The 25,726-nt window shown below is 39.8% G+C and overlaps 1 protein-coding gene and 1 pseudogene across 1 annotated transcript in view; one reads left to right on the top strand and one right to left on the bottom strand.

Moving 5' to 3' along the window:
• Nucleotides 1–25,726, bottom strand: part of CAGE1 (cancer antigen 1) — a 78,671-nt gene that overhangs the window by 25,880 nt on the left and 27,065 nt on the right. Inside the window, exons 6-8 of the mRNA XM_075553816.1 lie at nt 23,663–23,773; nt 16,247–16,327; nt 7,060–7,167 (exon numbers count right to left, since the gene is read on the bottom strand). Coding sequence (XP_075409931.1) covers nt 7,060–7,167; nt 16,247–16,327; nt 23,663–23,773 — 300 coding nt within the window. The remainder of the gene's footprint in view (nt 1–7,059; nt 7,168–16,246; nt 16,328–23,662; nt 23,774–25,726) is intronic.
• Nucleotides 13,371–13,584, top strand: LOC142453896 (U2 spliceosomal RNA; annotated as a pseudogene).

The following is a 25,726-nucleotide window of genomic DNA, read 5'->3' as shown; positions in this document are numbered from 1 at the left end:
TGTTGAGTCTAGCTCTGGACAGTCACCTAATATGCAATGAAATCCAGTATCAGCAGCTATTAAGCAAGAAGATTAATAGATCACAGGTCTCTGATCATTTTGAGAGAACTGTCTTGTACATCCAAATGTGCTGATCCAGCAGTTTCAGTCTTGAGAGTGAGCTTGCCATGAAGCAAACACAAAGATATGCTCTTATACACATCCTAATAAACAACCAATCAGAACTCCAATCTCAGATGACAAGGCAAAAGCAAGGGAACTCAAATCATGTTAAATTCAACCATGTTAAATTCCAACTGTGTAGTATTTATGTATAGAATTATATTCTAAGTTTTGTAAAAATAATATTTAAAATTTTATCTTAAAATTTTTTATTGAGGGTTTGGACAGCTCACAATCCATCCCTCCATTGTGTCAAGCACATTTGTACATTTGTTGCCATCATCGAGGGAGTTCGTTTATTGTGCCGACCTGGCTGATAAAACACATGTGGGGTTAATTGAAGGGCGGAGAGATAAATAGCTCAGTGAGCCTCGCCTTTCTTGTGTCTTGCTCTTTGATCATCGGACCAGTGAGCAGCTACCTTGCTTGTTCTTTGCCTCAATTTGCAAGCTACACTACCTGTGGGACGCCTAGCTTGTGGGCTGTGTCACTGTGATTTGAGGTTCCTTCAAGACCTCCGTCACCACACCATTGGAATTTACATCTCTTGAGCTGGGGACTGTCAGACCCTGTCACCTGGCTGACTGTTGGTGACCTGCCTTGCTGTTCGCTACTTGTGCTTGGATAGACTGAAGGCAGCCTTCAAGACTTGAAGGGCTGCCAGTGTCTCACAACTGTCTCAAGGGAGTGAGTTGCACTGAACCATTTGTACTTTTTAATAATTTAATTAACTGTTTATTTCTTGTGTTATATATCTCTCTGCATAAATATATATAAAATTATCAGCATTCAGGTTTTGTTTCTCTAGAGAACCCTGTCCAACACGATCATTTTCAAAATATTTTCTTTCTACTTGAGCCCTTGGGTATCAGCTCACTTTCCCCCCTTCTGTACCCTCCCTCCCTCATGAACCCTTGATAATCTATAATTTTTTTTCATGTCTTACACTGACCGATGTCTCCCTTCACCCATTTTCCTATTGTCCATCTCCCTGAGAGGGGGTTATATGTAGATCATTGGGATCAGTTCCCCTTGCCCTCTTGCTATTGCTACTCTCATTATTGGTCCTGAGGAGTTTGTCTGTCCTGGATTCTTGGTGTTTCTAGCTCTTATCTATACTAGTGTACATGTTCTGGTCTAGTCAGATTTATAAGGTAGAATTGGGTTCATGATAGTGGTGGGGGAGGAAGCCTTAAAGAACTAGAAGAAAGTTGTATGTTTCATTGGTGCTATACGGCACCCTGACTGGCTCATCTCTTCTTTGTGACTCTTCTGTAAAGGGACGTCCAATTGTCTACAGATGGGTTTTGGGTCTCTACTCTATGCTTCCCCTCATTCACATTGATATGATTTTTTTTGTTCTGTGCCTCTGATGCCTGATAACTGATCCCACTCTTGATCACACAAGCTGGTGTGCTTCTTTCATGTGGTATTTGTTGCTTCTAAGCTGCCTGATGCTTTTCTACGACCCTATGTGCTATACATTTTGTTAGCCGGGCACCATCAGCTTTCTTCACCATATTTGCTTATGCCCCCATTTTGTCTTCAGCAATTGTGTAGGGAAGGTGAGCATCACAGAATGCTGGGTTATTAGAACAAAGTGTTCTTGCACTGAGGGAGTACTTGAGTGGAGGCCCAAGATTCGTCAACTACCTTAATACTTAAGATATAAATATATGTACATAGATCTATTTCCCTATCATTATATAAACATATTTACATATGTACAAACCACAATTTAGACCTCTATATATGTCCTTTGCCTCCTAGTTCTTTCCTCTATTTTCTTTCCTCTTGTCCCACTATCATGTTTGGCCTTTATTTGGGGTTCAGTAATTCCTCTTAGCTACATGTCCCTTGATCAAGCCCCACCAGGCATCCTGTATCATCCTCGCAATTGATTTTAGATCATTTGTTGTTCCCTTCTACCTTAGTTTCTTGACACCTCACCCTGCCTTCTTTTCCCTCATCTCCCCCTCTCTCGTGTCCTCCTGGAATCATCGGCTCCACTGTTTTCTATGGGACCTCCAGATTGTTAATCTCACCTATCTTATCTAGATAGACATGCAGAGACAATAATAAGCACAAAAACAAGACAGATAACAACAAAAGAAAAACAAACAAACAACAACAAAATCAATGACAAAAAAAAGAAAGCCTATAAATTGTTTGTTGGCCTTTAAGAGTGCTTTCCATAGGGTTAGGGTTAGGGTTAGGGTTAAAAAAAAAAAAAAGAGTGCTTTCCAGTCGAGTCTGATGAGGTGCCACACCCTGGACCCAAAGTCTAATTTTGGTATTCCCTGGGACTTCATTGCTTTACTCCCCTTGTTGCTCTGTTACATGTAGTTGTCATCTGTTGTTGATAGATGTGGTCGAGTTGTTTCAGAGTCATAGCAACCCTATGTACAACAGAACAAACACTGTGTGATCTTATACCATCTTTGGAAATGTTCTTATGTTTGAGCCCACTGTTCTGGAAATCCCATTATTCTCAAGGCTATCCACAGTTTGTTATGATCCACATAGTCAAATGCCTTTGTACAGTCAATGAATCACAAGTAACTATCTTTCTGGCAATCTCTGCTTTCAACCAAGATCCATCTGACATCAGCAATGTTACCTATCCTTGGTTTAATGTCCTCTTGAATCTGGCCTGAATCTTTCTGGAAGTGCCATGTCAATGTAATGTGCAACCATTTTTGTATGATCTTTAGCAAAGTTTTACTTGTATGTGATTTTAATTATATTGCTTTCTAATCTGTACATTCTTTTGTATCAACTTTCTTTGGAATGGGTACAAACATGGATCTCTTCCAGTCAGTTGACCAGGTAGCTTTCTTCCAAATTTCTTGGCACAGACAAAAGAGTGCTTCCAGTGCTTACTTCAAGAGTTATTGAAACATTTCAACTGATACTCCATCAATCCCTGGAGCCCTGTTTTCCCTTAACGCTTTCCATGCAGCTTGAACTTCTTATTTCGGTACCATTTATTCTTGTTTATTTGCTACCTCATGAAATGGTGGAATATCAACTACTTCGTTTTGGTACAGCCACTGTGTATTCTTTGCATTGTCTTTTGATGCTTCCTACATAATTCACTGTTTTTTTCCATAAAATCTTTCAATATTGCAACTCAAGACTTGAATTTCCCCCCTCTGTTCTTTAATTTAAGCTATACTGAGCATGTTTCTCCTTTTGGTTTTCTAATTCTAGGTTTAAAACATATCATTATAATATTTAACTTCATCGTCTTGAGCTGCCATTTTCTTTTTTTTTTTTTTTTGCTTAGCTCTTTGACTATCATTCCTTTCAATTTCCTTAGCTAGTCTATGATTAAGAGCAAGTTTAAGAATGTCTTTTGACATCCACTTGGATCTTTTCTCTTTTTCCTGACTTTTTTCCCTTTCATGCTCTTTTAATGGCTTTTTTTTTGCTCTCTTCGTGCATGATGTTCTTGATGTCCTTCCATAGCTCATCGGGTCTTGTGTCATTTGTTTTCAATGTGTCTTGAGATGTTCTTGAAACTCAGATGGGATACACTCAAGGTCATACTTTGGCCCTCGTGGTTTTGTTTTCATTTTTTTTCAGCTTCAACCTGAACTTTCATATGATTGTCTGCTCAGTTAGCCCTGGTCTCATTTTAGTTCTTGATATTTAGCTTCTCTAAGGCCTCTTCCTAGAGATGCTGTCATTTTTGTATCTACGGGAGAACTGCCTTTGTGTTGTTGAACAAAGGTATTTGCATGAAGAAGGTTTTGGTCTTGCAAAATTCTATCATGTGATCTCCAGATTAGTTTCTCTCACCAATGCTATATTGTTCAACTACTGTTCATTTTTGTTTCCAACTTTTTCATTCCAATCATCAGTAATTATCAATGTATCTTGATTACATTTCTTCACCATTATCTTTAGTGGCTGGTGTATAAATTAGAATAATAGTTGTATTGACTGCATTCCATTGTATGCCAATAGATTATGCTACCGTAGACAGCAATGGACTTCAAGATAGATCTTGAAATGTACTTTTAGATGATAACTTCAACACCTTTCCATTTGAATTTTTCATTCCCAGCATATTAAACCATATGATTCCCTGATTCAAAATGGTCAATATCAATCAATTTCAGCTCACTAATGCCTAGAATATGCATCTTTATATGCTCCATTTCACATAGACTACTTCCAATTTTCCTTGTTTCATACATTCCAAATTCCACCTATCAATAGATGTTTGTAACTGTTGTATTCTTTTTTTTCATGACACATCAGCAAATGAAGGTCCTGAAGGATTTACTATCCATCCACCTCTCTGTTAGTTACAAAATTTGATGTCAACTTGAAGATTATAAACGTGTAGGGGTGAAGTTCAATCTAACAATCAGGTCGTAGCCTGATGCTGCCTCCTTGTGAGTCCATAAATTCAGTATTAGCCCATATGTCTGCCACTAGTGCATACTTTCTTCTACAAGCTCACACAACACATTGCAATGGTGCCAAAAGCAGGAAGATCACAGTACAGTGGGTGAAAAGTCTTGTGGAAGAATCTCAGTGCTGGAGCAGCTCTCCATGTGGCTCTTCCAGCTCCAGGGCGCTGTCTGCCAACAGTTTGGCTCCAAGTAGCTTGTCGACAGGAATGTGTAGCAGGAAGAATATATGTCCCACCTCCAGGTGGGTAGAGATAGGAGTTTCCAGAATCCTCAGAAGGCCATGTCCCCACAGAGGTATCATTGGCTATGACCTATTTGAAAGGCTAAACTCCATTCTTTTGCTCAAGTTGACAGGAGATTATGTAACTACATGTCCAAAGTATGTCAGGAGGACTCTGGCCAACCTTTTTCCAAGACTGGTTGGTTTATCCTTTGAGCAGTCTATGTTCCTTTTAGTATTCTTCTCTAGCACTATATATCAAATGCACTGATTCTTCTTCAGTCTTCCTTATTCAATGTTTAACTTTCGCATGTATATGAGGTAATTGAAAATACTAGGGCTTGAGTCAGGTGCACCCTCGTCTTCCAAGTAACATCTTTGCTTTTTAATACTATAAAAGGACTTGCGTACCAGATTTACGTAATGCCACACATCTTTTGATCTCTTGAGTGCTGTCTTCATGAGCACTGATTTTGGAGCCAAACAAGACAAATCTTTGACAACTTCAATCTTTTCTCCATTTATCATGATGTTACAAACACACACATATATACATGTTTATGTATAATTCACATGTCCTAGGAGAACACATGCGAAGCAGTGGAGGAGGCACAACAGTGGATTACCAGGGTTCAGGGTCCTCACAGGCTTAATCTGGTCCTTCTTCCACCATACTAAAACTAGCTTTCACCTGATCTTGGTTATCACTAAGGTAAGCAGGCAAGTTCTTATGCTGCTAATCCTATATTACAATGTGTAGTGCTTTTTACCCATTTAAAAATATAATGATCAACTCCTGTCCTTAACTGCTATTAAAAAACAATTTGTTTTCACTGTGAAAGAGGGGGAGTGCATGATGGGGACCCAATGCCCACCTGTAGACAGCTGGACACCCCTTCCAGAGGGGTAGTGAGGAGGAGATGGGCCACTCAGGGTTCAGTGTAGCAACAATGAAACTCAAAACCTTCCTCTAGTTCCTGAACGCTTCCTCCCCTCCCAATCATCATGACCCCAATCCTACCTTGCCTTGCGGACCTGGTTATACCAGAGGATGTACAGCAGTGCAGTGGGGATCTGGAGGCACAGGGAATCTAGGACAGACGAACCCCTCAACACCAGCGGTGGGAGTGGCGACACCAGGAGGGAAGGGCATGTAGAAAGGGAGAACCGATCTCGGAGATCTATGTGTAACCTCCTCTCTGGGAGATTGGCAAGGGGGAGGCGGGTGAGGGGAGACGCCGGGGAGTGTAAGATAAGATATAATAATTATTTATAAACTATCAAGGGACCAGGGGTGGGATCGGGGGGGGAGGGGGATGGGGGGGGAAAAAAAGGGAAACCGAGCTGATTCCAGGAACCCAAGTGGAAGGTGAATTTTGAGAGTGACGAGTGCAACGAATGTATAAGGGTGCTTTGCTCAATTGATGTATGTACAGATTGTGATAAGAGGCTTATGAGCCGCAATAAAAAGATTTAAAAAAATAAATAAAAAAACAATTTGTTTTTTCGTTATGATGAAATCAAACTATATTGTTGAAATACTTTTATATGTTTTTAATACCAAGATCATATTTTCATTTTATTCTAATGTTTTTTTTGCTATGTCACTTACTGCTTCAAGTGGATTTTGATTCATGACGACCTCAAAGGACAAAGTACACTGTTCCTGTGGTTTCTGAGCCTGCAAATCTTTATTGAAGTGGGAAGCTTCACATTTTTCTAGTTTAATGGTTGGTGGGTTAAAACTACTGACTTTGTAGTTAGCACCACAAGTTATGTTTAGCAACTCAAAATCCTCTATGCCACCAGGTTCCATTCGTTTATACAGTGTGTGTATGTGTTTGTGTGTGTCCTTTTATCTTTAGATGTTATCTAAATTAAACTATGAGTATTATTTCCCAAGACACTCTTTAATCATAGTATTGAGAACAGATATTGTTATAAAAATAGTAGTAGTATATGCAACAATATAAATGTGCTTCATCTACTATGATAGGTAGCATATATTTGTTCACATGTTCATTTTGAAAAAAATAAATCTGAATAGCTGAGAGAGAAATTAGGTGGGGCAATATCTAAAATGTCAAAAATGAAAATGTAAACTTCAATTTTGTACTTTTGTGGGTCAACAATACTATTGTAATGACACTGTATGACTATTTTAGTGAGCACATTTTTTGAAGGTCAATGATTTCTTGAAATTAATTAAGTGGTATAAAAAATGGCAGCAAAGAAATGAAAAATCCTTACCAAGAAATCCAGCTCCTCATTTAGAGTGTGATACTTATCCAGTTTGGCTTCCAATAAGATGGGTACATCATTGATCTTGTTGGCATCAAATGAATCAAAGTCTGTGGCCTGCAATGAAATATAATTGTGTTCAGTTTTTATACTTTCACACTCCCAAAGGTATTTAACAAGACCCAATGCATTAGATTTAAATATCCAAGAGTTCTTTAGTGGATAAAAATAAAATAAAAGCATCGAACTTAGACCTAGAAGAACATACCTGGGCTCTCTCTGTCTCCAGGAAGGTAGGTTACTAATAGACTCATTTTACAAAATAAGAGTTATAGGGTACAGGCTTCCTAAAGGTTAGACACCAAAAGATTCCAATTAGCTAAATAAAACCTTCACAATTTAGAAATTACCTAAATGAATTTTATATTTACTTTTTGTATTAGTATGGGGACATTAGAGAAACAAATCCACAGAAACTCATATGTATAAGAGAGTTTTATATAAAGGGTAAGTGTACATTAAGAAAGCATCCTAACCCATTGCTGCCCAAGTCCATAAGTTCAACATTAGCCCATATGCTTGACACCAATCTACAAACTCCTCCTCAATCTCACAAAACACACACAATGACACTGACTGCAGGAGGAAAACCGAATCAGTGAACATGTAAGCATCTCAGTGCTGGCAGGGATCTCCACAAGGCTGCTCCAGCACCCAGGGCTGTATCCGGGTAAGTCCATGTGACTTCTCCTCAGGGATATCTTGCAGGAAGTGAGCCTTGCAAGCAGAAGCAAGGAACTGTCTAAGGCAGCTGCACCCTTGTCCAACCATCAGAAAATAAGAGACCTGAGAACTCGAAAGATGAGGCTTACCGAGCCATTTATCTCTCTGCCCTTCAATTGATCCCACATGTATTTATCAGCCAAGTTAGCACAATAAATCTTAACTATCTCACTTCTATAGCAGTAAAATCTTATAGCAGTAATATCTTGTATTTCAAAGTATCTAAAGAAGTAAATGACCTATTTCTTCTAAATCAGTGTCATAAAACACCAATAGAGACAAAGTGAATCCTAATGACAAGAATGAAAAACAGAAAAACAAATGAAAAAAAAGGCTTACTTTATGTATGTTTACCACCTCTTAAGAATACAACTCCTTTATAAGTAATAAATTATTAAGAACAGGGTTGTTCAATACTTTTCTCTAAGGAAACAATGTACAAATGTATGCCCAACATGATGTATATATTTCATGATTAAATTATTTTCAAGATTTTGATATTATTCTAAGACTTTTCTGTGAAAGTTAAACAAATCCTCTTTCATGATTCATATGAAAATAAGTAAAAATTGTCAGTACATAAAAATGCACAGAAAAAACATCCCTGGTAGCATAGTGGATTAAGTATTGGACTTCTAACCACAACCTCAGGTGTTTAAATCCACCAGTGTTCCAAGGGAGAAAGATGAGGCTCTTTGTTTCAGTAATGATTTACAGCCTCAGGAACTGAATAGAGCAGTTCTACTCTATCTTATAGGGTCGCTATGAGTTGTAATCAACTCAATAGCAGTGACTTTCAGTGTATATATGTAGTAAGCTTTGTGTCAACTTGGACTGGTCCAGAATTCTCAGTGGTTTGGTAGGTAGGTTAGTCCAGGTTGACTAGTGAAACAAATCCAGAGACATCCATATGTGTATAAGAAAGAGCTTTTTGTCAAAAAGCAATTGCATATTGAGAAAACATCCCAGCCCAGTACAGATCAAATTCATAAGTCTGATATTAACCCGTATATCTGATACTAGTCCATAAATTCCTCTTTAGATTCACACAGCACATGCAATGATGCCGAATGCAGGAAGATCACAGGCAGTGGATAGAAAGTCTTGTGGATCCAGTGGTGGTTGAAGCATCTCAGTGCTGGCATGGATCTCCACATGGCTCCTCCAGCTCCAGGGCTCTGGCTCCATCAGTTTAACTCCATGTGACTTGTCAACAGAAATGTCTCACAGAGAGAGTGTGTGTCCTGCCTCCAGGAAGGAAGACAGGAGTTCCCCGAATCCTCAGGAGAAGGCCATGGCCACACCGAGGCATGATTGGCTATGGCCTGATTTACAGGCTAGACTCCACCCTACTGCTAAAGTTGACAGCAGATTATGTAACTGCCACAGCAGGTAAGTCCTAGTAATCCCGCATGATGTGAACTGTCACTATGCAAGCAACTTTATAATATAATTTGCAGTGAGAAGTCAATCAGTTATAATAAAATCAGGGTAAAATGTACCCCCTTACTCAGGTCACAGCCCTGATGCAATTCAAAAGACATTTCCTTGAGAATGTGGCCTACTTTTTATAAAAGTACATGCTATAGAAAAGATTGCTTGCTTTTGCTGGGTCTGGATCTGGCTCTTCGGCTTCTGGTTCTTTGGACTTGAGCCAATGATCTGCCATATTGCCTGCCAACTCTGGGAGCTATCAATGGTCTGCCATCTTACTTCGTGATCTTGGATTCAACTTGTGATGTCCTTGCTGGTCTTAGCTTCATCATCCCCTGAAGCTATAAGAATCAGGAGAAGTCTCCAGCTTAACATCTGACCCTTAGAACTAAGACTGGATATTTCCACTTCTGTAAAAGTGTGATGTATTTTCTTGATACAATTTTCTCTGTCAATATCTACAAACATCACTGGTCTTGCTTTTCTAGAAAACCAGCCTAACACAATATATGCATGGTTTGTAAACTTTTTTGGTAAACTTCTTAACTTTATTTTATATAATGAGCAAAGAACTAACTAAAGCTAGGCTCTATGTAGTCCCATGCCTGAGTTCTGATCCACTGTTAGTTTTATATGTTTTCCTTTTGCACAATTAGAGAATGTATTCAAGCCCATTGCTAAAAGGGTTTTCCAGGTCTTATTATCAGGAACTCACCACTTGTTTGTTACTTTGTCATACTGTGGTGCTTTGCGTGTTCCTGTAATGCTGGTAGCTAATGTCAGTGATATTTTAAATGACAACAGGGTCATCCTAAGTGAACAGGTTACCGTAGAGCCTCCAAAATAAGGACAGACAATGAAAAAGCAATAGGCTGGAGAGAGGGAGGGGAAGGGGGAGCTATTACCAAGGAAGACTTCAAGAAGAACGAAAATGTTGTGTAACAGATTGTGATAGCAATTTTACAGTACTGCTTGATGTGATTAAACAATGGGATGTTTAGGGCTCCAAATAAAAGAGTTGAAGAAGAAGGAGGAGGAGGATACTGTCCACTTCTGAGGAATTAGCCACTGACATTCAATCTCATGGACAGCATCGGAAAAAAAGTGTCGGATACTGAAAACTTCATGAGTATTAGTAGAACATTGTCAGAGATAGTGCCAGATGATGAGTCCTGCCAGTCAGAAGGCACTCAAAATGTGACTGAGGAAAAGTTGCCATCTCAAAGGAGAGTTGACCATAATGATTCAGATGGAATAAAACCTGTGAGAGTAAAGCCTTCAGAGTCTTCGTTTGCTGATGGGGCACAACTAAAAATGAGAAGAAACAGCTACAAATATCAATTAGTAATTGGAACTTTGAATTTAAGAAATATTAATCTATGAATTCAAGAAGTTGTGACTATTAAATAGAGAGCATAAAGATCAATATTCTACACATTAGTGAGTTGCAATGGACTGGTATTGGCCATTTTGAATCAGAAGACCACATGTTTTACTACGCTGGGATTGACAGATTTAAAAGCATTGGTATTCCATCAAAAAGGATTCAAGATCTGTCTTGAAATACAATACTGTCTGTGATAGGATAAAATATACCCACATACAAAGAATTCAAGTTCATACAACTATTATTAAAATTCATGTACTGTGTTAGGCCGGGTTGACTAGAGAAATAAATCCAGAGATACTCACATATGTATAGGAAAGAGCTTTATATTAAAGAGCAATTATATATTGAGAAAACATCCCAGCCCAGTCCAGATCAAGTCCACAAGTTTGATATTAGCTTATATATCCAATACTAGTCTATAAATTCCTCTTCCCACTCACACATCACATGCAATGATGCCTAATGCAGGAAGATCATGGTCCAGTGGGTATAAAGTCTTGTGGATCCAATGCCAATCTCAGTCGGCTCCTCCAGTTCTCTGAGTGTGGCTCCTCAAAACGAAGGTGAAACACAAAGAGAAAGTTTGGTTCTCCTCCAGGGAGAAAGAGAGAATGTTCTCAGAATCCTCATGAGAAGGTTATGCCCACCAGGAGGCATCGTGAGGCTGTGAAACCTGATTGACAAGGCTAAACTCCACCCTTTCACTCTATCAAGTTGACATGAACTTATGTAACTACCCTATGTACCAACCACTAAAATTAGTGACACAGAAATAGAAGAATTCTACCAATGCTTCAGTTTGAAATTGACCAAACATGCAATCAAGATTATTAAATCAAGATTTGCTAATTATTGATGATTGGAATGCAAAAGTTTGAAATGATGAGGAAGGAATAGTAGTTTGCAAATACAGTTTTGGGGTTATAGAAATGAAGGTGTAGGTTGCATAATAGAATTTTGTAAGACCAATGACTTCTTTATTGCAAATACCTTTTTTCAATATCCTAAGTGGTGACACGAGGACTTCTCCAGATGAAATCCCCAGAAATAAAAATGACAGCCTCTGTTGGAAGAGACGACGGAGAAGCTTACTATAGGCAGCCAAAAACAGGCCAAGGGTCCGCTGTAGAACACACTGTCCATTGCTCCTAAGTAAGTTCAAGTTAAAGCTGAAGAAAACGAAAACAAATCCATGAGAACCAAAATACAAACTTGAGTCTCTCCCAACTGAATTTTGAGAGCAACTGTGTAACAGATTTTCTGCATCTAACACTAATGATAGATGATTTTACATTCTGTGGGAGGATAGCAAGAACATCATACCCGAAGAAAGCAAAAGGCCATTAAAAAAAAGAAAACAAGAAAAAATTTAAAAGACAAGAAATAAGGAAAAGACCAAAATGAATGTCAGAAGAGACGCTGAAATGTTTTCAATCATAGTACAACTAAGAAAAATGGTAGAAATGATGAAAAGGGGCTGAATGGAAGATTTCAAAAGGCAACTCCAGAAGACAAAGTAAAATATGATAATGAAATGTGAAAAGATCTAGAGTTAGACTGCTCAGCAAACTTTAAACTGAAATAAATTAAGAAAAATATTCAAGTCTCCAGTTGAAATATTGAAAATTTTTTTAGAAAACTATTGACTGATGCAGGAAATATCAAAAGATAATGGAAAGAATACACAGAATCACTGTACCAAAAAGAACTAGTTGGCATTCCACCATTTCAAGAGGTAGCATGTGAGCAGAACCAATGATACTAAAGTAAGAAGTTCAAGCTGCACTGAAGGCATTAAGGAAAAACAAGTCCAGGCAATGATGGAATACCAATTGAAATGTTTCAACAAGCTGACGAAACACTAGAAACACTCACTGGTCTACTCCAGGTAATTTGGTCAGCTACTTGGTCAACTGACTGGAAGAGATACATATTTGTACCTCATCCAGAGAAATAGAACCCAATAGCAAGCATAAATTATAAAATACCATCATTAATAACACGTGCAAGTAAAGTTTTGCTGAAGGTCAGCAATAACGGATGCAGCAGAACACTGACAGGGAGCTGCAGAGGTTCAGGCTCCATGCATAAGAGGATGTGGATGAAACAAGGGATATCACTGCTAACATCAGATGGATCTTGGCTGAAAGCAGAGAAATACCAGGAAGATGTTTACTTGTGGTTTATTGACTTTATAAAGGCATTTGACTGTGTGGATTATAACAGACCATGGATAGCCTTAAGAAGAAAGGGGGAAAAACAAGAAGAATGGAAATTTCAGAACACTTAATTGTGTTCATGTGGTACAACTTTGAGGTTGCCTCAGGCTGGGCAGTGTTTTGTTCTGTTAAACTTAAGGTGGCTATGAATCAGAACTGACTCAACGCCACCTAACAAAAACATGGAACAAGTTCATGGTTCACATGAATCCTTAATAATAACTATTCATCTTTCATGTTAACCCTTGGGTCAAGTTTTCAAGCTCTGATGTGTAATTCAGTTCTAAACTCACCCATTAGTTACATACAATATTTACAACGGAAGACTATAAAGATATATACACAGAGAAGTCCAAAGGCTGAAAGATGACTATCCAGTTGTGTTTTAATTATTCAGAACCACATTACACTCCAAATAACATAGCCAGTTGAACTATGTAGTTCAGAAATTCATCATTTCTGTACAATTTATTCTCCTTAACAATGTAATAGGTATCGCTTCTCGGCCTTTTGGCTAAGATCAAGTGTAGTAACAATGTAGTAGGAGGTGGTTTATTCAGGGTGGTTCTTATTGATGGGTTTGTAGGTCAAGTTCAGAAAATAGAGGGCTATAATATCTTTTGGGTAAAAGTGGTTTTTGTTTTTTCCTTTTGCAAAATTGTCTGAATTTTCATTACAACTGACCTTGATATTAGCAGACCAATGCTTAGCTCATCCCCGCCCCTTCCACCTCCATTAAGTAGATTCTGACTCTTAAGGCAGAGTAGAACTGTCCCTTTGGATTTCTGAGGCTGATAAGTCTTGACAGGAGCAGAAATCCTCATCTTCTTCCCTTGGAGTGGATAGTGGTTTTGAACTGCTGACCTTGGGGTTAGCAACCCAACTCATAACCCACTACACTACCAGGGCCCTAGTATGTAGTAAATATATTTTTAAATACTTTTATTGGGGGGCTCTTTCATCTCTTATCACAACCCATACATTCCTCCAATGTGTCAAGCACATTTGCACATATACTGCCATCATTTTCAAAACATTTTCTCACTTTAGCCCCTGATATCAGCTACCCATTTATTCTCCCTCCCTCCCCTGCCTGCCCACCTTCCCTCATAAACACTTGATAACTTATAGATTCTGTTTTCCATATCTTACATCATCCTCTATCACCCTCACCCATTTTTCTGTTATTCATCCCCCTGGGAGGGGGTTCTAGTTGGTCCTTATGATTGATTCCCCCTTTCTCCTCCCACCCTCCCCTAATCCTCCTGGTATCTCTACTCTCCTTGTTGATCCTAAGGAGTTTATCTATGTTGGATTTCCTGTGTTGTGGGCTCTTCTCTGTAGCAGTGTGCACACTCTGGTCTAATCTGATTTGTAAATTAGAACTGAGGTCATGATAGTGGGGTGAAGGAAGCTAGAGGAAAGTTGTGTGTTTCATCAGTGCTATACTTCAGCCTGACTGTCTCTTCTCTTCCCTTTGACTCCTCTTTAAGGGGATGTCCAATTGTCTACAGATGAGCATTGGGTCTCCACTCCATGCCCCAGCCCCACATTCACCTTGGGTATGGTTTTCTTCTGGGTCTTAGATGCTTGATACCTGATCCCATCGACACCTTATGATCACACAGGCTGGTGTGCTTCTTCATGTGGGCTTTGTTGCTTCTGAGCTAGATGGCTGCTTGTTTATCTTCAAGCCTTTAAGAACCCAGCTGCTATATCTTTTGATAGTTGGGTACCATCAGCTTTCTTCACCACATTTGCTTATGCATACATTTTGTCTTCAGCGATCATGTTGGGAAGGTAAGCATCACTGAATGCCAATTATTAGAACAGAGTGTTCTTAAGGGAGTACTTGAGTTGAGGCCCAATGTCCATCTGCAACCTTAATTCTTAACATATAGATATGAGTACATAGTTCTATCTCTCGCTCTCTCTGTACACACACACACACACACACACACACACATTTCCATATGTACATGCCTGTATTTTGGCCTCTATAAATTCTTCTGCCTCGATGGGAGCTGGAAGCACAGGGAATTGAGGGTGGATGATACCTTCAGGATCAGTGGTGTGAGTGGCGATGCTGGGAGGGTGGAGGGAGGATGGGTTGGAAGGGGGAAGCCGATTACAGGGATCTACATGTGACCTCCTCCCTGGGGGTTGGACAGGTAGGGGTGGGTGAGGGGAGATGTTGGACAGGGCAAGATATGAAAAGGTAGTGTTTGTAAATAATCAAGGGTTCATGAGCCGGGAGGAGCAGGGAGGGAGGGGAAAAATGAGGACCTGATGCCAGGGGTTTAGGTGGAGAGCGGGTGTTTTGAGAATGATGAGGGCAATGAATGTGCAAGTGTGCTTTACATGGTTGATGTATGTATGGATTGTGATGGGAGTTGTGTAAGCCCCTAATAAAACAATTTTACAAATTCCTCTACCTCCTGGTTTTTTCTTCTATTTCCTTTTTACTTCCCTCTCGCCGCACCATCATGCTCAGCCTTCATTCAGGCTTAGTAATTCCTCGCTGCTACATTGCCTTTGATTGAGCCCCACCTGGAACCCTATGACCTTCCTTTCATTGATTTTAGTTCACTTGTTTCCTTGGCCCTGGGTTAGTCCCCATCCCACCCCTGTCCTTCCTTTCTCCCCCCTCCCCTTCTCCCATATCCTCCAGAACCATTGGTCCTGTTCTTTTCATCTCCGAATTATTTATCTGGCCTATCTTATCTAGATAGACATGTAGATACATTAATAAATGAATAAAACCTGGCAAAGCCAAATAAAACAACAAAGGAAGTAAAAAACAACAAAAACAATGACAACAGCAGAAATCAAGAACAAAGTAACAATAATGAAAAGAAAGCCACTGACAAAAATGTAAAAGCCTATACATAGTTCAAGGTCTATTTGTTGGTCCTTAGGAGTGTTTTCCAGTTGAATCTGATGGGGTGCCACACTGTCTCCCAAGTCTATTTTTGGTGTTCCCTGGGGGTTTCATCACTCTGCTCCCCCTGCTGCTCTGCTGCATGCCCTCAGTGCCTCGCCCCAGCATGATGGGACCAGATCGTGCACCATTCCTGCACTGTGTCTCCAGTGCTGTCCTCCACAGTGTCACGGTTCAGTGAGGGATGCTGTGTCCCATGGTGGGATCAGCCCTATGGTCCTCCCTGTACGTTGTCTGCTCTGAGCAGGAACATCATCCTGAGGCTTGGTCAGCCAGGATGTCTGCTCCTCCCTCTCCACAACTTTGCGTTTCTCCCGTGTGCTCTAATCCAATGCGATCCTCTCCCCAAGCTGCAGCCCCAGTGCTGTCCTCTGAAGTGCATTCTTCCGAGGGGCGGGTGGTGTGTGTGTGTGTAAATATTAAACTCACCTCAACTATCTGATCTTGAAATGTTTTTTCTTTTGCAATTAACTCCCTAATGGTTGTGATTCTGGATTTATGTTTCAGCAGCTAAGAAAGAAAAAGAGAATTTTATGTTACAGAAGAAAGGAAAACACTATATTCTATAACATTTATAATAAAATCATTAAAACATGTATAGTCCATTCTCTCGTACCCAAAAGATACATTTTTAAAAACCAGCTCTGTGAAGAAATTTTACTTGAGACACTTATCATAGGATAGGTCTACTAGTAAGGTTGTTCCTTGGCTAGAATCTGGAAACTTGGATATCAGGAGGTTTCTTACCATTCACTGGTAAGATGATTCACTGTGCCTAAACTGTCTGTGTGCAAAATATGGTTTATATTGAACACATGCTTTCCTTCTAAGGGCCTGAAATTGGGGTTTATGCCAAGAATACTATGAATGTGTTGTTGCTATGCGCCATCGAGTCGATTCCCACACGTACCAATCCTATGTACAACAGAAAGAAACACGGCCGATCCTGAGCATGCTCACAATCATTTTATTGTTTGAGTCCACTGCTGCAGCAACTACATCATTCCATCTTGTTGTGGATTTTCCTTTTTTCCGATGTCTCTTCACAAGGTGATGGTCTTTGCTCGGGACTGTTGACTTCTGATAGCATGCTCCATAATACTTGAGTCAAAGCCTCCCTATCCTCGCCTCTACAGAGCAATGTGGCTGCACTTCCTCCAAGACAGATCTGTTTGTTGTTTTGGCACTCCATGCAACTTTCAATATATTTTACCAGCACCGTAGTTTTTTCAGTTTTCTTTCATCTTCCTTACTCAATACTCAACATGCATATGAGTTGATTGACAATACCGTGGCTTGGTCCAGTGAATCCCCTATAACCACAGTTGCGGGATGTTAACAGAGAGTGTGGTAAAGTCAGCAATTGTAGGTATTAAAAAAATCCAAATTCACTGCTATTGAGTCAATGCTGACTCATGGTGACCTCCTGTGAATTTCCAAGACTGTAACTGTTTATAAGAGTAGAAAACCCAGCCTTTCTCCTGTGAAACTGCTAGTCATTTCAAACTTCCGACCTTGCAGATCGCAGCCCAATACGTCACCAATACACAACCACTACACCACCAGGGCTCTTAGGTGGTAGATATAATTAGATTAAAATATAATACCTTGTCATTTGATCTCCCTTTTGAACAATTTATCAAAAGTTGTTTCCGTTTAAAAAACAAAAAATGTGACGGAGAAATATATTAAGCATCCAGTGAATCCCCTCTGACCATAGACCAGGGTTGGGAACAGCCTTGCTAACATGCAGAATGCATTGGAAAGTGGATTATGGCAGATGTAATTAGGTTAGAATGTAACACCTATCATTTGATCTCTATTTTGACCCACTTGAAAATTGTTCTAGTTGTTAATATTTTCTACTTTCTGTTCCATTGAGGTTTTTCCCTGCTTGACTTGGATGCTATTTTTTTGGGGGGGGGGTGGTATGCTTTTTTTTAATGGGAGAATCCAGGATAGGTAAATCTATAGAGATTAACTGGACTAATAGTTTTTGGAGGCATAACAGGTGAGGTTAGGGGGAGATGGGGAATTAATAACAATGATTACAAGAAAGAAGAAAATGTTCCAAAATTGATCCTGTTAATGATTGTACAACTTTTTATATTAATGAACTATAGAATTGTATGTTATGTGGATAATTTGCCTACAACAGTATATTTTTTAAAAAATGAAAAAAATACCATAGTTTGGGTCAGGGACACCTAAGGCCTAAAGTAACATCCTTGCTTTTTAATACTCTAAAGAAGTCTTATACAACAGATTGACCTACTGCAACACATTATTTGATATCTTGACAGCTGCTTCCATGAACAACAATTGTGGATTCAAGCAAAAGGAAATCCCTGAAAACTTCAATCTTTTCTCTGTTTATCATGACGTACCTATTGGTCCAGTTGTGAAGGCTTGGGTTTCCTTTATATTGAGTTTTAATCCACAATGAAGGCTGAACCTGAACTCTTCATCAGCAAGTGAGTACTTGAAGTCCTGCTCACTATCAGCAAGCAAGGTAGAGGAATGATCTTCAGCAAAATTTTACTTGCATGAGATATCAATGATATTGTTCTATAATTTGCACATTCTGTTGGATCACCTTTCTTTGGACTGGGTACAAACATGGATCTCTTCCAGTCAGATGGCCATCCATTTTCCGAATTTCTTGGCATAGAAAAGTGAGTGTTATGGCCCTACATGGGACAGCACCTGAGACACAATGGGGGATGGGCGACTGAGCTGACCCCGCCACACTGAGGCAAACACTGGGGGGGTGCAATGGAGCAGCGGAGGAAGCAGAGCAAAGGGAGCCCGAGGGAGTATAAAGGATGGTCTACAGGCCAACGAAAGGACCTTGAACTACTAGCAATTTTTCTTTTAATATTTGCTATCTTTTTGCTTAGTCTTTTAAAATTTGTTTTGTTTTTTACCTTGTAAATTTTGTATGTTAGTGGCTTTTCTGATTATCAGCGCATCGATGTTGCTTCTGTTAAAGCCATGTTCTTATGGGCCACTTGGGTACAGTCAAAGTCATATCCATTTGTATGCACATATTACTATGTCAGCAGGCCCACCTAGATAAGATAGGCTGGACAAATAATGAGAGAAGAAAACAACAGGACCAATGGTCCTGGAGGGACATGAGAGCGTGGGAGGTAGGGGAAGGGAGGAGGTGTCGCCCAACACAGAAACAAGGGAACAGCGAATGGTTCTAAACCAGAGGAGGGAGGGGAGGGGAGGACTGGAAGGGAGTGACCAAGAGCAAGGTAACTGAGAGGAACTACTGAATCCAGAATGAAGGCCAAACATGGTAATGGGTCGGGAGGAAAGCGAAAGGAAATAGAGGAAAGGAGTAGGAGGCAAAGTGCATACAGAGAAGCCTAAATACAGACATGTACATATGTAAATATATTTATGTTTATGGGGGCAATAGATTTATATGCATATATTTATAGGTTCAGTAGTAGGGTAGCAGATGGACATTGGGCCTCCTCATGCATAATCCCCCAATACAATAGCACCTCGCCCTGCTAAGCAGCCATTGCAGGATACCCATCTTCCCGACATGATCACTGAAGACAGCCGTGTGTGTAAGCAAATGTGGTGAAGAAAGCTGATGGTGCCCGGCTATCAAAAAAAGATATAGCGTCTGGGGTCTTAAAGGCTTGAAGGCAAATAAGCGGCCATCTAGCTCAGAAGCAACAAAGCCCACAGAGAAGAAGCACACGGCCTAAGCGAACACAAGGTGTTGAATGGACCATGTAGCAGATACAAAGGAACAAAAACAATCATTGTGTGATCACCTTCCTCACATAATGGCTGAAGACGAAAGTGTGCATAAGCAAGTGTGGTGAAGAAGGCGGATGGTGCCCGGCTACTGAGAGATATAGCGTCTGGGGACTTAAAGGCTTGAAAGCAAACAAGCGGCCATCTAGCCCAGAAGCAACCGAGCCCACACGGAAGCAGCACACCAACATAGGCGACCATGAAGGACAGAGGAGACCAGGTCTCCAACATCAAAGGTGGGGTGGTGGTGAGAATCACATCACCGTGAAAGAGGGGGAGTGCATGATGGGGACCCAATGCCCACCTGTAGAGAGCTGAACACCCCTTCCAGAGGGGTAGTGAGGAGGAGATGGGCCACACAGGGTTCAGTGTAACAACAATGAAACTCAAAACCTTCCTCTAGTTCCTGAACGCTTCCTCCCATCCCAATCATCATGACCCCAATCCTACCTTGCCTTGCGGACCTGGTTGTACCAGAGGATGTACAGCGGTGCAGTGGGGATCTGGAGGCACAGGGAATCTAGGATAGATGAACCCTTCAACACCAGTGGTGGGAGAGGCGACACCAGGAGGGAAGGGCATGTAGAAAGGGAGAACCGATCTCGGAGATCTATGTGTAACCTCCTCTCTGGGAGATTGTCAAGGGGGAGGCGGGTGAGGGGAGACGCCGGGGAGTGTAAGATAAGATATAATAATTATTTATAAACTATCAAGGGACCAGGGGTGGGATCGGGGAGGGAGGGGGATGGGGGAAAAAAAGGGAAACCGAGCTGATTCCAGGAACCCAAGTGGAAGGTGAATTATGAGAGTGACGAGTGCAACGAATGTATAAGGGTGCTTTGCTCATTTGATGTATGCACAGATTGTGATAAGAGCCTTATGAGCCCCAATAAAAAGATTAAAAAAAAAAGAAAAGTGAGTGTTTCCAGTACATCATCAATTTATTGAAATATTTTGATTGGTCTATCAATTCCTGGAGTCTTGATTTTTGGCTAATGCCTTCAGTACAGCTTAGACTTCTTCCTTCAGTGCCATTGGTTCTTGCTCATATACTACCTCTTGAAATGGAATGTTGACTAGGTCTTTTTGGCATGATGACTGTGTATTTTTTTTTCACCTTCTTTTGATGTTTCCTGCACCTTTTGGTGTTTTTCCGATAAAAATTTCAATATTGCAACTGGAGGCTTGAATCTTTTTCTTGAGTTCTTATAGTTTAAGATATGCTGAGTGTGTTTTTCTTTTTGTTTTACCAATTCTAGGTCTTTGCATATTTCATTTTAATATTTTACCTTCTCTTCTTGAGCTACCCTTTGAAATTTTCTATTTAGCTCTTTGACTTCATCATTCCTTCCATTTGCCTGAACTACTTTATGATTTACAGAAAGTTTCAGAGTTTCTTCTGACACCCACTTTGACATTTTCTTTCTTTCCTGACTTTTTAAAATGATCTTTGCTTCCTTCATGCATAACGTTCTTGATGTCATCCCACGGAATGTCATCAGGTCTTCTATAATTAGTGTTTAATGCATCAAATCTGTCCTTCAGATAGTCTCAAAATTCAGTTGGGATAGACTCAAGGTTGTATTTTAGCTCTGGTGCACTTATTTTAATTTTCTTCAACTTCAACCTGAACTTATATATGGGCAACTGATTTGTGTCCAATACCTAATAAAATCACTGGGCACTGAGTTTTTAATGAGCTTCTCTGGTAGACAGTACTTCACATGTGCTGGCCTACTCATTGCTTGAGGAATTGAGAGCATCCTGGTACTTCTACTAGGAGAAGACCTTCAGAAGCTTACATCCATCTGTTTTTCTTCAGACGTACTCTATGTGCATTTTGCCTGTATTGGTTTAGCCTGGTATACTTCACTGTAATACATTAGAACTATAAGTCCTGTAAAACTTACTAGTAAGTTATCTAAATCAGTGGTGATTATAAGGTCTTTAGGGAGTCTATGATAAAACCCATTGTTATTACAGTTAGTGTACCATAGTTCTAAAAATTACAATTCTTTAAAAAATCTAGCCAAACATTCCCGGATATAATTTATAATGACTTCTCACTTGATCCTTCATTATTATAACAACGAACCTTAATTTTCAAGATTCCTAGGTGGTGCAAACAATTTGTACTTTGCTGGTACTGAAGATTATTGTCAAATCCACCCAGAGGCAGCAAGGTACAAAACACCTATTGGTCAGCTACCATAATAAATCTACATTACAGAGTATAAAACTCTATAGAGTTCTATGATGGATGGAATTTTTAAGAGTTGGAACTGATTCGGTGGTACAAGACGGCAACAATGTTCAAACTTTTCCAGTGAGGTAAAGTTTGCACAATTTTGTTTACTTTTTATTATTAAAATTTTCCAATGTTAAAAAAGAGGGAGAATTATAATAAAGCCCCTGTAACTGTCATCCAATGTCAATAATTAGCAGTCCATGGCCAATCATGTATCATTTATATCCCCCCCAGCCATTCCTTTCTTCAATCACCCTTAGGAGGGTAACATTATAGACAGCATTATTGTGTCATCTGTTAATATTTCAGTCACTACCAAAAATTTTATTGGAAGGATTTAAGTATCTAAGGTCTATCTTTGTAACAACTTACTCTGAATTATAATTGAGCTATTTCTTGAAGGCTAGTTTACAGAAGTTGAGGCCGGTTGCTTTTCTACATGTCTCCTTATTCCTTGAGTCCCTTTCTCCACAGATTAGCTAGGCAATAGAGAGCTTCCCCTGAAAACTTGCTATGCAATTTAGTTCTAAACCCACTGCTACTGAATTAATTCCAACTTACAGAAGCCCTATAGAACACAGTAGAACTGCCCAAAGGCTTTCAAGGCTGTAATCTCTACAGAAATAGACTGTCTCTTTGTTCTCCTGGGGAGTGGCTGGTGAGTGCCAACTGCTGGCCTTTTGGTTGTCATCCAAGCACTTAACCACTGCAACACCAGAGCTCCTGGGCTGAAATCATCATAGGAATCAGTGGTGTCATTATGGGATACAGACCGTATGGGGTGACATTGTCAGGGAAGGTAACCACACACTTACTGTCTATACATTTTTTGTGCAGTATTTCAGCAGAAATGTGTTATTCACCTGTCATTAGCACCAATAACAAAAAAATCTTTTCATCGTTACAACGCTTCCCCCCCCCCACAAACCCAGTTATATGTATTAATAAAACGATAAGGTTAAAACTGTTAAAATGTGCTTTTTGAACTTCTAATAATGCACTCCTGTCAGAGCTGTCACTGTTACCCAGTTCTGATGAGGCTTCCTTCAGATCAGGTGGTTTCACCTGCAGGCACTACAAGTATGTGCTACTGTTTCTGTTGCGAGGGATATTTTATAGCTGCTGGTTTATCAAATGTTCTGGTGTTTCAACTACAATATTGTGATAAGTAGTATTTGCGTACCCCTATCCCGAACTTCTTTTGCAACAGAACTGAAAGGAAACTAAAGAGAATTTAAGTTTTCTGCTCAGTTCAAAATAATGTTATAATATGACACAGAAAGATTATATACAACTCTACTGCTACTATTCATATAATCTAAGAAATGCTCTATATAAGCACTTTATAATTGTGTTTATCAGATAATAACATATGACTAAAATTGGTAATAAACATTTCTAAGGATTCTGTGTTGTCTGGTCTACGAGGCGGTCCATGAAAATAAGGAGGAGGGAAGTGACATCATCAGTTACAACACTGGGTGCCACCACCCCTAAAGATGCCACCGATGAGAATGTCAAAAAAAGATCTTCTTCAGGAATCCACAGGACTCCTGAAGAATGGGAGGGGATCATATTCTTTTAGTATATTAATGAACTTTTCTAATACAGACTTTCTAGTTATAAAACAAATCAACTGTTGAACTATGTTGATTTTAATGAGGTGTATGGCAGAGCTATGAGGGCCCACAGAAGAGTTCCTTTAAAAAATTCAAATTACAGACATTTTCCCCCACAACAGTGCTATCATTTTCTTTAACTATTTTTAATTTTCATTAATAATGGCATTATCTTCAGAGGGAAGAATATAGTACCTCTTTATCTAAATTTTTCTTTTTAAGATGGAAGCACTTCAGTTTTTGCAGCATAACGTCACTTAGTTTGTTCTTCTCTTTGAAATGTTCAGCATCGGGACTGGTGATGTCCTAAGGGTCACAATTTGAGTCACTGGATGAAAAGTTTTAGTAAAGCTCAAAGGAAGACTAACAAAAGTAAATAAAACAAGAATCCCTTCCATATTTATTAATAAAATTAATAAAACCAAAGGAGGTAAAATAGTATTTGTTAGATTAGGGTGACTAGAGAAACAAAACCAGTGACACTTATATGTGTAAAACAGAGCTTGATATCAAGAAGTAATCGAGGAGAATTGTAAAATCACCCCCAAATCAATTTTTTACATCCCCCCTCCCATGATTAAATCGCCTCCAAGATGAGTTATGTAATCACAATCCATTCTAGTGCTCCCTACCCCTTCCTGTCTTTACCCATTATCCACCCCCAACCCCTGTATTCCCTATAATCTCTTGTATCATTTATTCTTACTATGCATCCACTCTTACCCTTTTATATATCTTAAAGTTGACATAAACTTATCTAACTCCTATAATAATGAACTCAATTCTTCTATTATTCTTCATATTTAATCAAAAGTTAGTCAGCAATCCCCCTACTGGGCATAAAACCAGAAGAAGTAAGAAATAGACCACGACCGGACATTTGTGCTCCAATGTTCATTGCAGTACAATTCACAATTTTAAAGAATTGGAAGCAACCTAAATTTCCATCAATTGATGAATGAATTTAAAAGACTCTGGTATATAAACACAGTGGAGTACTACACATCCCTAAAAAGCAGTGATGAAATCATGAAACATCATCTCATGGGAAGAGCTGGAGGAAATTATGCTAAGCGAAGTTAGCTAAGCACAAAAGAACAAATAAAACATGAGTACACTGTAGTAAGTGCAAACATTACAATTGGCATAAAGGAAAAGTAACTTAACTCATAAGTGCCAGTTCAAGGTCCTGGAACTATGGTAGGGGTCAGACCAAACCTAGGGATGGATATGACATCCACATAAAAGAAGAATAAAAAGAAAGAAAAATAAATAAATAAAATATTAATAGGAAGAAGATGCAGGTAGCATCAGGGCTGAAAGATATCTTTTTCACCTCTCCAATTCCCTTAAAGACCGCAGAGGGAGAAGGGGGCGGGGGCGATGATGGCACTGGGGGAGCAGGGTACTAATCTACCCACCAGGAGGGTATTATTTATGTTTCCACAGGGAAAGGAAATAGGGAGCAAACCTCTTTTGGGTGAGCCAAACCTTGAGGGTAACATACCAGTAATCTGAGCTATGTTGACATCCCACACCCACCTTGAAGAATGTGCTACATGCAGACTAGGTAGAGTGGCTGGTCTATTCTGTCCACACAAGAGCAAATTAAGAAGAAAAGAGAGAGAGAGAGAGAGAGAGAGAGAGAGAGAGAGAGAGAGAGAGAGAGAGAGAGAACCTCATCCTGGCTCTCCAAGCCTCAAGGGTGATGCCCTTACTTGAAGAAGCCAATAAATACATAGAAAGGACTGTAGGGTTGGCCCAGCACCAGACACAGCATTCCCTCACTGGCCCACAGCACTACCATAGACAACACCAGAAACACAGTGCAGGAAGTGTGTCCATTCTATCCTCCCCCTGTACCCCCCCCCCCACAGTGGGGTCAATCATGGAGATTCAGCAATGGGAGCAAAGTCACAAAGTCCCTGATAAATCCCGAAAATGGATTTCTGACTTGGGGTGGAGTGGGGTGGGGGGTGGGGGGCTAGTACATGCCACCTCTCACCTGATCTGGTTGGGAGACATTCATAAAGGTTAGTAGTTAGACCTAGAACTATTTATAGGCTGTTTTAGTTTTGTCTTTTTTTGTCATCTACATAAGATGTCTCTCTACATAAGATAGGCAAGACACACTATCCAAGGAGGAAACAATGTGACAGATGGTTTGGTGTGTGTGTGTGGGGGGGAGGCGGGTGGCATGAGAGAGGAGAAAGGTGGGGGAGGGAGCAGTGAGTCAACAAATTCAGGGTCAGGGGAACA

Source organism: Tenrec ecaudatus, chromosome 7 (assembly GCF_050624435.1).
Source record: "Tenrec ecaudatus isolate mTenEca1 chromosome 7, mTenEca1.hap1, whole genome shotgun sequence".
Lineage (NCBI taxonomy): Eukaryota > Metazoa > Chordata > Mammalia > Afrosoricida > Tenrecidae > Tenrec > Tenrec ecaudatus.
Note: the sequence above shows the minus strand (reverse complement) of the source record. Positions and strands in the feature narration are given on the sequence as shown.